Source organism: Rhyacophila brunnea, unplaced genomic scaffold, assembly GCF_057557595.1.
Source record: "Rhyacophila brunnea isolate RB1 unplaced genomic scaffold, BYU_Rbru_1.0 scaffold_9, whole genome shotgun sequence".
NCBI classification, from domain to species: Eukaryota; Metazoa; Arthropoda; class Insecta; order Trichoptera; family Rhyacophilidae; genus Rhyacophila; species Rhyacophila brunnea.
The window spans coordinates 14,616,489-14,632,974 of record NW_028233361.1 but is presented as its reverse complement, the minus strand read 5'-3'; the positions used below and the strand labels follow the sequence as shown (position 1 = coordinate 14,632,974).

Below are 16,486 nucleotides of genomic sequence, written 5' to 3'. Positions count from 1 at the left end.
TTCGGATGTCTAAACTGACCACTGCCATCTTGCGGCCATTAGCAAAAACCGCGCTGTAGATCAGATTTAAACCGAAGGATAATAAAATCTACGCACAATAAAAACATACAGATGGCAAGAAAAAAATTGTACTTTTGTTTTCATCCATCGCATAGACTAATATAGGTACTTATTCTTGTAGGGATTTCTCTTTTACGAGATATGGATGTCCACCAGTTGCTCACCAGGTCCATATAGAGATTGAAATACCGAATGATAATACTAATACCTGTATTTCCCATTGAATACCGGTATTCGTGAAATATATGGTAAAAAATAGAAATATCTAACAATAAATATAATATATTATATAAATCTCTTTAAAATATTAATATTTTATACAGGGCTCGAAATGGACCGGAACGCACCGGAGCGCCGTTCCGTTTCGTGAAATCGGTAAAATTATCGCTCTGCCTCGTGGAAAAAATTTGTTGAACGTCTGAACTAGATAAGCCATTTAACACACTTATTTTTATAAAATACGCATAAAGTTTGATAACTTCCTAAATATCTTCAGAAAATTATCGAGGGCTCCGGTTCGTAATCTTTTCCATTTCGAGCGCTGGCGATACATGATTTCCGATAAGTAGGGTACCTATGTTGCTGTAGCTGAGTGTAGGTAGTCCATACAATGTGATCGACTGATCGTCAAAAACTATATCGATGTAGCCTCGAAAATTATTGCCTCTACCGTCATCATCATCATCAGGGGCGCGACAACTCGTTGTGGGTCTTGGCCTCCTCCAACAACTCCCTCCACCTGTCCCTATCTAGTGTGGCCGCTTTTCAATTCGGTACCCCCAGAATACAGCAGTCACTGGCAGCTCCATCCAACCAGCGAATCTATGGCCTGCCTCTTATCCTACGCCCTATTGGATTGCTGGACATCACTCTCTTTGCCGGTTCATTGTCATTCATACGGTGCACATGACCTAGCCATCGCAGTCTCCCAATCTTAATTGATTGAACTGCGCTGCAATCTTCGTACAGCCCGTAGAGCTCAGCATTATATCTTCTCCTCCAATTGGTGCCGTCCCTGATCGTTCCATATATACGGCGGAGAATTTTTCTTTCAAAAACGTTCAGGGCTCGTTCATTTCGCAAAGTTAATGTCCAGGTTTCCGATGCGTAGGTGAGCACTGGCTTTACAAGTGTCTTGTAAAGAGTGCTTTTAGTTCGGCGAGATAGTATGCGGGACTTAAAATGTCTTTACCTTGCCCTCTACCTTGCTTTCTGATAAGTATGGTTTGGCTCGACTATATTCGGTTACATGTAAATTGTACGTAAAACATTACACCGTGGCACAGTTCGCCGTTAGCTTCTATCGGAAAGAGGCGTCCGTATACTATACGGTCTCCAATTTTATTAGATTCAATATGAACATTAATTCAATTTTCATAGCTGATTTTGGCAAAATTCATGAATTCAAGAATGAAAACTTAATCTAGCCTAACAAATAATTTAGCATATCGGCTATTTTCAAAATTTGTTTGCTGCTGGCTTCCTGTAAAGTGTAAACCGACAAGAACCGTGTTTTATGTAGACATAAATTTGATGTCAGTACTATACCACCCGAAGAGGTTGGATGGTCTTTAATATACGGCCATATATTTCCGATACAACATTTCACGGTGAAATGTGATACGGAAAACTGCATATTTTTTTTTTTTTTGTGATTTTACCGAGGCTTTGACTGCGACTCGCTGTCATATCGCCTCTTCTCTTCTAGAAGGGGATCCGTCGATCAGGTCCTCACTCCTATTCTGTTAAATAACTTTACAATTTTGCCTAGCTCTTCCGTCTTACCCACCGCCAGGACACCCTTCAATTCGTCGACATTCTCATAGATATCTGCAATTCGCAGCTGTACTCTGTGAACTTCATATTTGGGGCATTGCAATACTGCATATTATGTACAAGTTTCCGGATACACTATATTCAGGCCGTGGCGCTGAATTGCGAATTACGATAGATACTAGTGCTTGTTATTATTTATTACCTTCGAATGTAATGAGATAGCCTGTTCACAATAAATGAAGACTTTTGATTAAGTAGGTACATATTTCGTTCAAATTATTACCATTTATTTCGATATGCAACAATCATTGTTTTGTACAAACAGTTTACCGTAGTGTCGAAGTTTACAGTGTTGTGTCACGGCCTGATTAATAGTGGGCCATGGTTTGGCAACACGCGACCGGTGCTGACAGCAACATTCCATTGGCTTCCTACCAGCGCTCGAAATGGAAAATTTTACGAACCGGAGCGCTCGATAATTTTATGAAAATATTTACATAGATGAATAATTATATAAATACATAGTTATCTAATTGTGTATATTTTATAGAATTAAGTGTGTTAGAATGTTAGATTCTTTGTTGAGTATATGGATTATCTACCTCAGACGGTCAAATTATTTTTTCCACAAGACGTAGCGATAATTTTGGAAATTTTATGAATCGGAACGGCGCTCCGGTAAGCTCCGGTCCATTTCGAGCCCTACTTCCTACATATTTGCGAAATTCGTACGGAATACTGTTACTAGGGATTGCAATACCTTCGGAAAAAATCTGTTTTGTGGAAAATACCAATACCGGTATTTAAAAATTAAAAAAAACAGAAACCAATAATTAATGTAGATATAAAAATCTCTTTTAAATATTAATATTTTATAGCAAAACTATCTAAATACATAAGTACCTACATTATAATAATATGTAATTTTTAAAATATGCTGATGTTTACAAATACCTATATTATATTATATGGCTGAACTATTGGCACTTTCTTCTTCGATCTTTTAATAAAGTTTCTTGGATGTGTATACTTTTTACAACATCGTAAAAAGTAAAACCAAACAAATTATAACACACTCTTTTGTTATTGTTATTAATTACTTATTATTCTATAAGAGTAGATAAACATCAAACAATTAGGCACAGGCAAGCCATTATAGTATATATATAAATTATAATTTATAGTATATTATAAATATAATATAAATATTCGCCACTAGGGCTGAGGTTACTAATGGTAATGAAATTTAATGGTTAAACAAACAAACATTAGGAAATTTGAATCCTCTGTTGAAACGCAGATTATTTTAAGGGAAATGCAACAAACTAAGAGGGTTTCGTATTACCGTCGTTCATTGTTATCCTCAGAGTAATTTAAAACTTATATAAACAACAAGTTCAGCAAATAATTAAATACGGTGAAATAATTTTAAAATGTTATGCAGACTAGTCTTGCCGGCATTAAAATAATATTATTAAATTAATAAAAATGGGTTTACCCATTGCCGACTCAAGTAGAAAGCCGATACCAGTGGCGCACCCAGGATTTAATATTGGGGGGGGGGAAAGGAGGAAAATCTAAATTAGTCCTATAGGCTCTTTTTCTTCTTCACAGCCTAATTTCTCGTTTATCGGTCTTTTGTCTATTGCACTCGGTGTACCTACACCATGGTCCCCACATCCTGAAACGGGCCCTCGGGCTAGGATATTTGCCCCCCCTACCTACCGCTAAGATTAAAGTCAGTGTGAAACACTACATTAACGTTTTTCAAATTATGTTTTAGTTCAAATTAAGAGTACTTATACAGTGAATTATTGGCGATTTTTAATACATCTACTTTAATAATGGAGCTGTCGAGTATCGACACAGAATAATAAAATAATATATTGCACAATTATATAAGTAATTGAAAATTTTCATAGCCATGAAGTATAATAGCGCCTTTTTTACTATTAAAGCTAATTTATGATGTGTGTTTATCTCACTCATCTGGTCAACCCGATACGCCGGGCCCCCAGGCTAGACCCCTGTCAGCCCTCCCCAGCCATGACCTACACCACTCCGGAATTCGGGTGGACACCGAGAATTTTTTGACAGTTCCATTAGGGATTGGGTTTCTAAAAAAACCTGACATTATTGTTTCGAATTTTTTGTGTTAGAAATTAAAATCTAAGAAAATTTTCTAAAACGGGTGCTGGAGAATTATTACAAATCATTTTTTGCCGTGTTTTTATTTGTCTAAGCACAAAGGTATAGTTTATTGGCTTTCAATTTCAGTGTTTAAAATCATTCTGATAATTTTCATTTTTGGGGAGTGCTAGGGCCCCTTGCCCCCCCCCCCCCGGGTGCGCCACTGGCCGATACATTCACAACGACTGGTCCTACTTTTTCCACCCCTCCCGTTGTTATCTATGGATAACCTGTCATTGTTCTATACAGTGCTCATACTAACGCGTCTATCGTATTCACACAGGGAATTGTTTCATTTTGATATATGAGTTACATGATAAATAATACACTAGTATTAACACACCTTCTACACATGTAATGCATAGATCAATGCTACATATTTTTTGGAAATCGATTTTACCACCGGTTTTTGTGTGAATGACTAGTCTGACTTTGACAGCTGATGAATAACAAGAATGTACATTATTTATAAATAACACTGATAGTTAATATACTTATTTGATTTGAGAATTTTTTTATAATTCAATTTGAAACGAGAAAGGGCGAATCAATATGTCAAGCAATCTGGGATCTGAATTTGACAATATTGAAAAGTGGACCACTCGTTGCTTGTGCAAAAAGTTATGCCTGGGCTTTATTAATCTAAAGATGGTGGTGGTTTACTGCAGCAAAGTGAAAAATAATAACAAAGCTTGGTCTAACTAAATGCGTGCTTGAAAAATAGCGATACCCAGTGAAGTCCCGTGAGGGTAGGGGTAGGCGTTGCATAGGGGCGGCACATTATAAAGGGCGGCGAACATGGCCCTCTAGACAAAATGCCGCCCCTAGGCAGCGCCAAATGCTGCCCCATTTTTCATACAGTATTTTTTTATCACCCTTTCTTGACTCCAATATCTAAGAAATGTATTATATGGATGCAATACTAACAAAATATAGGTATATCTACTTACCACTAAAACACACAAAATTAAATTTAGATATAAAAAGAAAATAAATATAAGTAATATAAAGTTAGACATTTACCCAAATCAACAGAGCTAAGGTTTTATTTGGTTGATATTTCTGACAAGGTTGGTTGGTACCATTTAGCAATACACAGATTAATTATTTTCACACCTTTTTTACTATGCTATTATTGCACAACACGTAAACAAAATAATTTTAGTTATTTCTATAGTACATCAAATGATTATCCTAGATAGCCCTTCGAATATCTGCCGCCCCCAAGCAAAGCTCAATCTGTCTACCCCCACGGGACGTCACTGGATCGCCCATAGGATACCTCAACTTAGGCAGGGTTTAATTGAATTTTGAAAACTAACCAGCACCATTTAATTTTGCAAACTGTATTCTTAATTATATGAAAATGTATGTATGACTGACAAAGTTTAGTGTGCACTATTTATGTCGAATCTATACAGCCTACCTCCATCCCTCGTCACTGGTCGGTGCCACTATACCTACCGTACCGTACTACTATACCGATGTCTTATTTACGTGACAATAAACCGACAGCTATTTAAAGTATAATGCCAAAACTTTCGAAGTATCTATCATTCAAAATTATTAAAAATACAGAATGTACTCACAAGATCTTTGATGCAAATTTGACCAGAGCGGTAGAGTCGAAACTGGCAGTGTTTTCGGGATATTATGTTTCCACACAATAGCACTGTAGACTCCTTCTCTCTTCCAACCGTGGATAATCCTCCCTTTAAAGGGTGATATTCATTATCTGGCCAGTATAGTCTTTTCATAAACCACGTATTATCGATCTCTAATTCCTCCATCACAATTATTAACTTTAATTTAAATGACAAAAAGTATATTATTTATAAAAGGTATATGCATGACAACGAGTGCCATCAGTTATCAGTACGCGAATCAGAATAATGTGCCGCGAGATCGGCGAGTCATAGATAAAATAAAGAACATAGCAGTGTTGCCATATTTTAAAGTGGAATTTTAGTACAGTGCCTTCAAAATTATAGTATTTCAGCAAAAAATATAGTACGCGTTGACTGACAAATAATTTTCTGCATTTTGAAAAAATTAAACGTGAGGTAATTAACGACTTGTTTTTTTAGACATAATTCAAATGTTAAGTCAGTGGTTTCCAAACTTTATGTTACTACACTTTATGTTTAAAAAAAATCTAATCTAGGCCCCCCCCTTATTTCATTAAATAATACAGACACCTTTTTAAATAGTCAACAAAGTACCTACTTACGAATACAAAAATTAATAAAAAAATAAACAAGGTTTTACTACTTACATTACATTAATTTTTGACGAATGTGCTTGTTCATTGGCACAATCAATTTCAATAGTCGTCAAGCCAAAATTCATCTTCGTTCATTGACAAATGGATTATATCATGGACCCCACATCCCAAAGCGGACCCCCCGAGGATTATTTAACTACATATTTAAAATATTTAATAGCTCCGAAACAAAGCAGCGCTATTAATAAAATAATGTGAAAAGTGCATTAGCAAACTAACCAAGAACTCTGGCGTAGAAATCATTTAAAAATAATGGAGACACAGCAAACTTTTTTTTTGTCATTTTGATTTCCTAAGCTCCAATTTTTTATGAATGCCTTCACTTTGTCGTTTTAAATCAGTGAATGCATTAGTGGTCCTTGGATTGATTTATTCACTCAATTTTTTAAAAATTTTAACCAAATAGACAAGTTTAACAACAAAATTATCGTTCCTAAACAAATTTGCCTCAAATTTCAATATTATGATTAATTTGACCCTTTTATTTCATTTTTTTACGAGATAGCCATTGCGCTTCACAATAGTATAGAAGTGAGGGATTATAAAATTAGTCTCCATATTTGCAGAAAGGTTTGGAAACAACCTTTTATAGGACTGTTTTTTTGTGTAGTTTATAACTAGAGGCCGTTTTATAAACTATGCATTTGCAAACTGCAAACCTGTGGCTACATTAACTGTGTTAAACTTTTTGCGCCTCCCTTTGCAACACTCCGCGCCTCCCAGTTTAGAAATCGCTGTGTTAAGTAATTAACGTCACCCTTTTTATAGACATGGGGATATTTTTTTTTTGCTTCTCACGGATTATTTTGGCGTTGTTTTTCTTCCATTGGCAACTTTTTTTACGATTTCTCAAAATTTTAGTATTTTGGGCGTACTATACCTGTTTTATATCGTACATAGTACGCAGACGAAAATTATAGTACAAATACTATAATTATGGTACGGTTGGCAACACTGTATCATAGTTAAGTGAATTGAAATCATCTATGGAAGTAATGGCGTTGCAATATTTTTTTCGCTTTCCTTTCCTTTCGTAGCCTACACATTTATTTTATTGGTAGATTTAATGCTGGCGCTCCATTGGCACGCAAGTCAGACGATTTACAGTCGTCGGACTTTTTTTTCGCGTGGAGCACCCCAGATCCTTTACACATTAGAAAATGAGAGATTTGTTAACTTTTTTTTTATTTGTACTATTTATTAAATTCATAAAATAAACCGTAAAACTTGTGTTGTTTTCACTGCTATATTATTTTATGCAAATCTACATATAAATAACACAAAATTATAGGATTATCGGAAGACACTACGATAATCGCAACTTTTGACTTTTGACAGCTCGACTTTTTTATTCGTTCGTTGATCAGTAACAGGGCATAATATACAAATCAGACGATTTATTGTCCTCGGACTTTTGGCTCGCCAATGAAGCGCTGGCATAAAACCCGACTCAGTAAAACGCAATGACATTAATATGGAAGAAGCATCGAGAAAAAAAATGACACTCACTTTTTTGTCGGGTCTGCCGAATGGCATAATCTGTTCTAACGCAAAGGTGATATTGCTATAAATTCCCAATGCTTTTTGTCGGGTCTGCCGAATGGTTCGGTTCGAACGGGTTCGCTCAAATGAACATTGACACTAGACACACTATTCTAACGCCATTATAATAAAGGTGATATTGCTATAAATTCCCGATGCGTGATTGCGATGCGTAAATTCCATATACATGTGCGAATGTCACTATGCGCGAATTTACTTCTTATTAATTCGAATTAAATCGAATTAGCTTCTGTATTGAGTGCGTTGTCCATTAATAATGTCATTGGTAAAACGTCACTGTTTTTATTTATTATATTTATGTACTCTTTCTCAAATTGTGCAGGAGAAAGATAAAACTCAATAAAAAAATAATATTACATTTAAACATTAAAATTATGATGATTGCTTTATTATAATCAGAAAATGGTCTAAGATTATTATTTTGTTTACAAAAATCTTTTATTTTTAATACATAATATAATAAATGGCCGATCGTCATAGAGTCTATAGTATTTTTTATTATACACATTTTTTAAGATATCGTTTAAATGAAATATTTTGCTGCCCGATGAGTGTGGGTTATTATACAGTTATTTTGATGTAAATACAATAGATGCTGCGATTACGGAGGATCAATATATTATGGAAACCTACACAATAATAACAATAAAAAGAGTAAAACAAAATACCTAACTGTCTATAATAATTATAATACTTTTGATAATATTATGCTAGATTTCTTCTAGTTAAAATGTATATTATATATCTCGTTCAGTTCTTTAGATTTGACAAACTATTTACCTGTAATTAATGTTTGCGTAGGTACTGTATAATTTGCGTATATTAAAGAAGTATTGGTGACGATCGACGAATGCGTGTTTGTTTCCACTAAAAAAATATAATTTTATTATTGCTTATGGTATCAAAGGTCAACGATAGTGTTCAGATTTTTCCGTGTAGTGGCACCAGTGACAGTTAAATTGGAGGGAAATCTCGCTTGGCTGTCAAAATCAGAAAATTGCCTTGCTGTCGTGTTATTGTCATCGAAGTGTTGACTCAAAAGTACAAAGAGTGTCGTAAAATGTCTCAGCAGTCGATCGATTGCTATTTTGGGCAACGAAAAAGGAAGGCGGGTATCGACGAAATACCTACGTCAAGTAGCAAAGTTATTATATTGGAAGACAACGGTTATGGTTCTAAATCCATTCCTGACGATGCCCATACACCAAATCCTTCACCAGCTATCAATGGCGTAAAGCTAATATCTAACAAGAAGGACACTCTGGCCTTTGATTCTAAGTATTTAGATTTAAAGTGCGCTAAATCTCGCGGAAGGGCCGTTATAAAATTATCATTCGACAACGTCAAAGTCGGAAGTATCAATAACAGTTTGAAAAAAGTGATCGCGAATCAAATAGAAAGCAAGAACCCAGACGGCTCAAGCTCCGGTAAAAATGTCGTCCAGTTTAAGAAAGCAGGCGCCTTATCGCCCAAGAAAAGAAACATTGCTAAACACATGGATATTGCCACCTACATGATGACGCAGAAGAGTTCCACACCCGCGAGGGTCGACGTGGATAGTAATCAAAATAATGTTCCCGTAGTGAAGAGGATAGATAAAGTTGCCTCCGCACGCAAAGAACTGTCGCTGGGTGACATTAAGAAAGTTGTGTCTGATAGTGGACGTATAAATGAATTGAGAGCGTCCTTGGCTCGTTTCAACAAAGGTTCTGAAAAGTTAAAAGAGCTCGAATTAAAAAAGAAGCATGTCGCACCACAAGTGTCAGCGCTTAAAGAATTCAAGTCCATTGATGTCATCGTTCCTGGAAGGTGAATTGATTACCCAGTCTTTTAATTAATTAATTGTAAGGGTAAAGATATAGTATTCCATATCATTAAAAAAACGGCCCCCCGTTAATCACATTTTTTAATGTAGAAATTAAAATAAACTTATGCTACACCAATTCATACTAAGTAAGTATGTAAGACAACATTTATAATACAATCGTATTTCATGTAAACGAATTACGATGGATTTTTCCATTAACAATCTTACTCCATTGTCCTAACATAACCTTCTGAAGAAACTTGGAAACAAATTAAAATTTATGTGCATCGCCCGCCGCTTGCAGTTGGGTTTGCGCTGTACGTTTTCATTTGTTTCTGGGTTATAGTAGATTTGTTATATTGTAGATCTCAATTATTAGAAGATGACAAGGGATAAATTCTAACGACCACCATTATCTCATTTGCTTGCTGATGTCTCATTGAATCACGTTTATTATGCAATGGAATATAAGATTTTATTGTTTTATATTGCATAAATTGGTGACTGGTGACAATGAACATATTATGTTCATTGTCATCTCTACATGTATAAATGTGAATTACAGAGTGTTTTTAACGTTTTTTTTACAATATGAAGTATTGTTTCTCTACTCAACTTGACGTGAACGATTTCCTTGTTGGCGTTAGGTTTGCCACCGGGTGCGTTATAACCTGCCGATGCTGTCAGGTTGACTTTTACCTTTAGTAGCCTCATTTCCTTGGAGCGTAATGCAGAGTTGTCGATGTTAATTAAGCAACCGTTTTAACAAGAAGAACACATCACATGTTCTTTCTCTCCTCCACAGACAAGTTCTAATAAGAATAATATATGTTTTTCTCACTGAACTTAGGTCGTCGAAATTGGCCTCTTAGTCGGCTCTCACATCTAAACTCGCCTCGTCTGCCATACAGCCATAAATCAAACCTTTCAAGAACATCGATTCGGTGTTGCATATGAAAACCGCGCACATATACCTAGCGGCAGTCGCACGTATCCTTCGAAACATATAGATATTTGGATGTGGCGATCGGCAAGCCGGTAGAGGAATGACCAATTCGTAGGTGTTCGTATGTGTCCTGGCGTCTTCGATTCGCAGCCCAAGAAGCATGCAATAGTAGATGTTTTTTTCAAACTAAAAAGTCGCATTCGACCAATCTGCGGAGCTCCATTTCGCAATGTGTGTTTTGTGAATAACGATGATGTCACATTGACGTATTCGACGCGTTGCAGGCGAGACGAGTTTTAATGTGAGAGCTGGCTTAAAGTTATGCGCGTATCTTAGGGACTTACGTGCCTAATTATGATTCTGCATCGCACTCATAGCTAGATATTATCCTAAGTAAGTAGTACTTTACTTCATCATAAATGAGTTACAACGAATACAGACTTACGTATGGGTGCGGATGTCTTCGGAACCACAAATACTCCCCCACCCACGCTCTTTCTCATACATATATAAAATATAATATGTAAAGAATTTAATTTTACATATTTTGTGGTTTATTTCAGTCCTGTCAAGCAGTCACCGCTGAAAGTTTTCCAGCCATTTGCGTCCTCGCCTGTTAAGGAGCCGCTTATGTCCCCCAGAAAAGAGCCTACTCCTGTGAAAAGTCCCAAGAAGGTGAAATTATTTTTAATGATATTGTTAAAAAGTTTTTTTATGGTGGAAAAAGGTGTTGTAAATATGACCATAATAATAATAGACAAGAACTTTATTAATAAAAAGTTACAAAATATGAAAGTGGAAATCTAATTCGGAAAGAAGAAAGCTTTGGTATTGCGAAACCTTATAATATGAAAGTGAAAGTAAAATATCATTAGCAACAGTATTGAAACCCAGCAACTACTTACACAATTTTCTTTTGTATCGTCGTCAAGATGTTGACAAAAACGTGGCCCTTTGGTGTGACTAGGGATTGCATACCGAATGAATAGGAATACGGTATTGATACCGGTATTTGTGAAGTATCTACCAATAAATATAGATATAAAAATCTCTTTAAAATATTAATAATTTATACCAAAAATATCTAAATATGTACATATTATTATGTAAACCTTTACAAATATGTAATGGTAAAATACAGTAGAGATACTGATGTTTACAAATACCTAATGGTTGAATTATTGGTACTGGTAAATTTATATTATGAAGTTGTTCTTAGATGTGTATGTACCCCACTGGTAATTCTACAGTTTCTATCTTTACAATTTAATTACTTTTATCCCGAAAGAAGTAAAACCAAACATAATGTTGCTCACTGTTTCAACAAAATTATATTTCTTCATTATTGTATAAGATACTCTTTAGTAGATAAACATCAAAAAATTAGGCGCAGACAAGTCCATTATAGTGTATAATTATTATTCCATCATGAAATATTCGCCACTAGGGCTGAGGTTACTAATGATTATACAAACAATCGACGTAACCTGACAAAAAATTACAGTCCTCTTAAACCTTTCATGTTAATTAGTTAATTATTGTCTGATTTTTAAAACCGGTATTTCGATATCGAAAAATACTCGAATACCGGTATTGTAATCCCTAGGTGTGACGCCTCTGTGTTACGATTCTTTAGATAGGTCCTGCCAATAAACAAAGTCTACGTTTGCTAAGACTGGTGAGTTTAACTGTGAGTCATAGTTTAATATTGTTACGATATAAAAGGCAAAAAAAATATTGCTGCTTTTATTAATTTCTTTGATATTTAGACCCAAGCTTTTGGTCTTGGTTTTTAAAAAAATCTGAACATTCGATAACTCTAAAATTCGAAATAGTTTTTGGTTGATATTCAACTGCTGTATCGCGATATACTGGTATATTGCTGCCGGAAGCCAGGCGTGTCGCGAAATAATTAAGCATACTAGGAACCATTTACTAAAATCACGTAGCAGTCAATGAATAATATTGAATATACATTATTTGACAGTTATACAGACAATCATTTTGTAGAAAGAAAAAAAAACACGACACCCGACAGGACTTGAACCTGTATCTGCTGGATTCACGCCAGTATGCTTTTCCAAATATGCTACGGGTATCTTATTAAATTACGACGATTTTAACTAGTGCTTGTTACATGAAATGTTTGTCGAATTGCGTTATAATGTTAGCTATCGGTTTTAGTATATTAAATTAAGCTTATCAATAATTATTAATTCCTTAATTACTAACCGACGTGGCGGATCACTCCATTATTTAGTTTTTATAACGTATTTAATAATAAACTGTAGTTTATTGAATAATCTTGAGTTGTAAAATACTAATGCTGGTGTGTCATGATGGTGGATGTCGTCATATCTGTGGTGTGATTATTCCTGCATTAGATGTTCTACACAGAGAATGGTCTAATTTTCAGGGTAGCGTAGTCTTGAAAATAATTTCATTGATAATCATTTACTTTTATAGGTTCCCGCATATCTTCGTCTGGAGTCATTAGCAGCTCCGAAGCCGACTTTGACATTACCTCATCATTACCGTTGGCTGGGAGAAGTGTTCAGAGGCGTGGAAACCGTCGTCGCTATGCTGCATAATCGCAAAGAAACCGTCACCTTCTCGAAAATAAAGCCGGCAGTCCAAGAAATGTTGCGGAGAAATATATCTGAGAGTCATCTGTCGCAGATCAAACACATTTGCCCGCAGATGTACACATTCGGTCGTGAGAAGGTCAAAAACTTTGGCGCTACGGCCAGAAGAGAGGAGTACGAATTGGTTCTGACTCCGCATCTCGTCAGCCAAATAACCGGCTCTCCCAACGACACCATGAGTCCCGCCCTCATCCTCGAACGCCGCCGCGCCTTCTATAACCTGCTCCTCGACAAGGTCAAAGATCATCACGCCGCCTTCTTGATCTCTCTCGACCCGCCAATGGATATATCCAAAGACAAATTGAAACGCTGGCATCCCAATTTCGATATTGAGAATATTCCAGAAGTGGAAACGGATCCTTTACCTCAGCCTCCTGATGTCCAGAGATATTCCACTGCACAAGATGTTCTCACTCATCTGAAGGAGAAGTTTAATTGTAATACGCGGATGGAAAAAGCTTTGCAGAAATTAGCTGACGCAAAAGCGAGAGGGCTTACAGATGCTGAACAAGTAGTCACCGGCTTAAAATCAGATTCTACTGTAACAAGCAGCAATGCTTCCCAACAGACGGATGGAGTAGTTAATGAATCTTCTACGTCACGTGAGATACCTCTGTTGAATCCGGCTTTGAAAGGATTACCAAAAGCCCTCTTGGATAGAGTGAGAGCGAAACAAGCCGCAAAGGCTTTAGAATTAATGTCCAGAACCCCCACTCAAGAGAAGAACGCTGCAGTATATGGACGCCTTCCCGATTTAGCTCGGGTTCTCAGACTCGTGTTTGTTACCGAGAAAAAAAGTGTTATGCCTTTGGATACGGTCTTGTCCAAATTGAACAACAGTCTGCGAAGTAAAATGTCCAACTCCGACCTCACGGCTCACCTGCGTCTGTTGGGTCGAGAGGCTCCCGCCTGGATGATGTTTTATGAATTCGGTAAAGTGGAACACGTAAAAATAATGAAAGACGCCGATATGAGTAAACTTATTAGTAAATTGGAAGAACTGGCAGGCAAGCATTCTATATAGATAGATATATCTATTAACTTTAATTTGGTATTTATTTTTGTGAAACTAAAAATCATGAGTGTTTTTCTTAGTACTTATACTTAATTCTTTTTAGTAAATAAACTTTCTTGACTGATGATCCGATTGATATTTACTTCTGCCGGTGAAATATTTAGTATTTAATGCAGTGTTTTTCAACATGTACTAAATCAGCATACTTGACCTTTAAACTCCCATGGTACACCAAGCATCGACATATAGGTAATAAAACCCCGCTAATACGAACACATTTTGCCATATATTCGTAATTTGAATTTTTTTCGATTTTCTGTTGCGTCGATTTCAAATTAACATGGTTTTACTGTAAATAATTTGACATGATCAATATTTCTTCTAAGTCTCTAAATGTTTTCAACGTCCGTCCGTACACAGAAATTTTGTAGAAAGTAATATGTATGCAATATGTACCAGATTTTTGGTTTGCCTAAGCCGTAAATGGACTTAATAAACCTTTTATTATACAAAATTTTGTACATTATTCAGACTCATTTCTCGTAGGACGAATAGTAATTTGACGAGTTCATTTATCTATGCAAAAAATTGTGAATATTTGCACATATTATTTTTTGTAGGGAATTAACTACTCAAGTGAGTATATTGTGATTCACGAACGCAATAGAAAAATTAGAGAGAACGTTTGACATGACATTCACCATAAATAAGGTGTCGACTGGGACATGGCTTGGGAATGAAACAATCACTGACAACGCTCAAAACGTGGTAACGGCTAGTTTGTTGATTGATCGTAATGCTGAATTAATTATTCATGTGGATAGGTTGTCATACATTGATCACTTAATTTTTCATAGCTATGTAGTTACATGGTTATAGGTTTTTGGAAGGTTTAATATTAAGTTACACTTTAGGTTTGATTAGAATTAAGTAAATTTGGCAGCACTAGGAGAGCACACAGGTTGAAAAACACTGCACTAATGGATCGGTCAATGATTGGTTATGATTTTCTTTTTAAGAAATTTAGATTTTGTGTTTTTTTTTTTAATATATCTATTTTAAGCTCTAACTCATTCGTGTTTCATTCTACCTCAACCTTCATCCTACAAAAATATGGATACTGCGCTGGATTGGTCATGTGCATAGAATGCCAATGGAGCTACCGGTGAAGCGGGCTATGTACGCATTCGCTGAAGGCAAGGAAAAACCTAGACAGTCGAAATGTAGATTTAAGGATGTTCGATGAAAGTAATTGACTGAATCATCTGGGATGTTTTTCTAGGAATCTAATACAGTAGTACCTCGACATAATAGACTAATGCAGATGCGGGTGAGGGGGTGTCCATTAAAGCCGAAAGTCCGTTATGTAAAAATACAAACAAAATCCTGTTTATTCGTCTTATCCAGACGCCCATTGTGGAGTGACATTAATATTCGATGTCGACACGCTTGCTTTTGGTATTCCTGTTTTGAAAAAAGAATCAAGTTTTGTTTGCACTTTTGAAGTTTGCTGTTTTTTTATAATCAACTCTAAAATTACGGAAATGCGTGTAATATAGTTAGTTACATTTCATTATCTGACGAATAGTTAATAAACTTTATTAGATCGTCAAGATGCGATCTTATCACTGATAACTTTGTTTTTAGGCATTCTTCCTTGTTATCTTCTCTTCCATCCTAGATCATAACTTCATGTTGGGCTTCGTCTTGCGTACTTCCCGGGTCTTTTCGGATGTTAGTGTATTAAAAATCTTTTATAATTCCTTAGTTAAGACACCGGCTTCAGAGTGGGTCAATTGTTTGGGCCCCAGATCAGTTGAAATATGACTGTATGGTGGAGCGAGTTCAAAAGAAATTTTTGTGACTCCCTTATTACTATCCGTGGCTTTATCCAACTGGCATTCTTTTAGGTGTGCTTACATACTATAGTTTAAATGCTAGAAGACATCAGTATTTGGCCACATATTTTTTTCGACTTATACGTGGTGTAAATGAGAACTCTGCCATGCTTGGTAGTGTTGACTTGTGTGTCCCTGATAACTATCTTAGAAATCGGGAGCATCAGTTGTTTGTTGAACTAACCTGCCATTGGTGATGCCAATTATTGGGAGGGCAATAACTCTGTTCAACCAAATGAGGTGAGGATGAGTATTATAGGTGGACGTTGTTTTAAAAATTTTTAAAATAGGGTCTTTTTAGC

General features: G+C 35.9%; 1 protein-coding gene across 1 annotated transcript; it reads left to right on the top strand.

The window, feature by feature from the left end:
• The first annotated feature begins 8,796 nt into the window (after positions 1-8,796).
• On the top strand, positions 8,797-15,916 carry dup (chromatin licensing and DNA replication factor double parked). The gene is made up of 3 exons (XM_085959761.1): positions 8,797-9,682; positions 11,190-11,301; positions 13,093-15,916. The coding sequence occupies exons 1-3, from the start codon at positions 8,934-8,936 to the stop codon at positions 14,293-14,295; spliced, it is 2,064 nt and encodes a 687-aa protein (XP_085815887.1). The 5' UTR covers positions 8,797-8,933; the 3' UTR covers positions 14,296-15,916.
• The last annotated feature ends 570 nt before the right edge of the window (positions 15,917-16,486 follow it).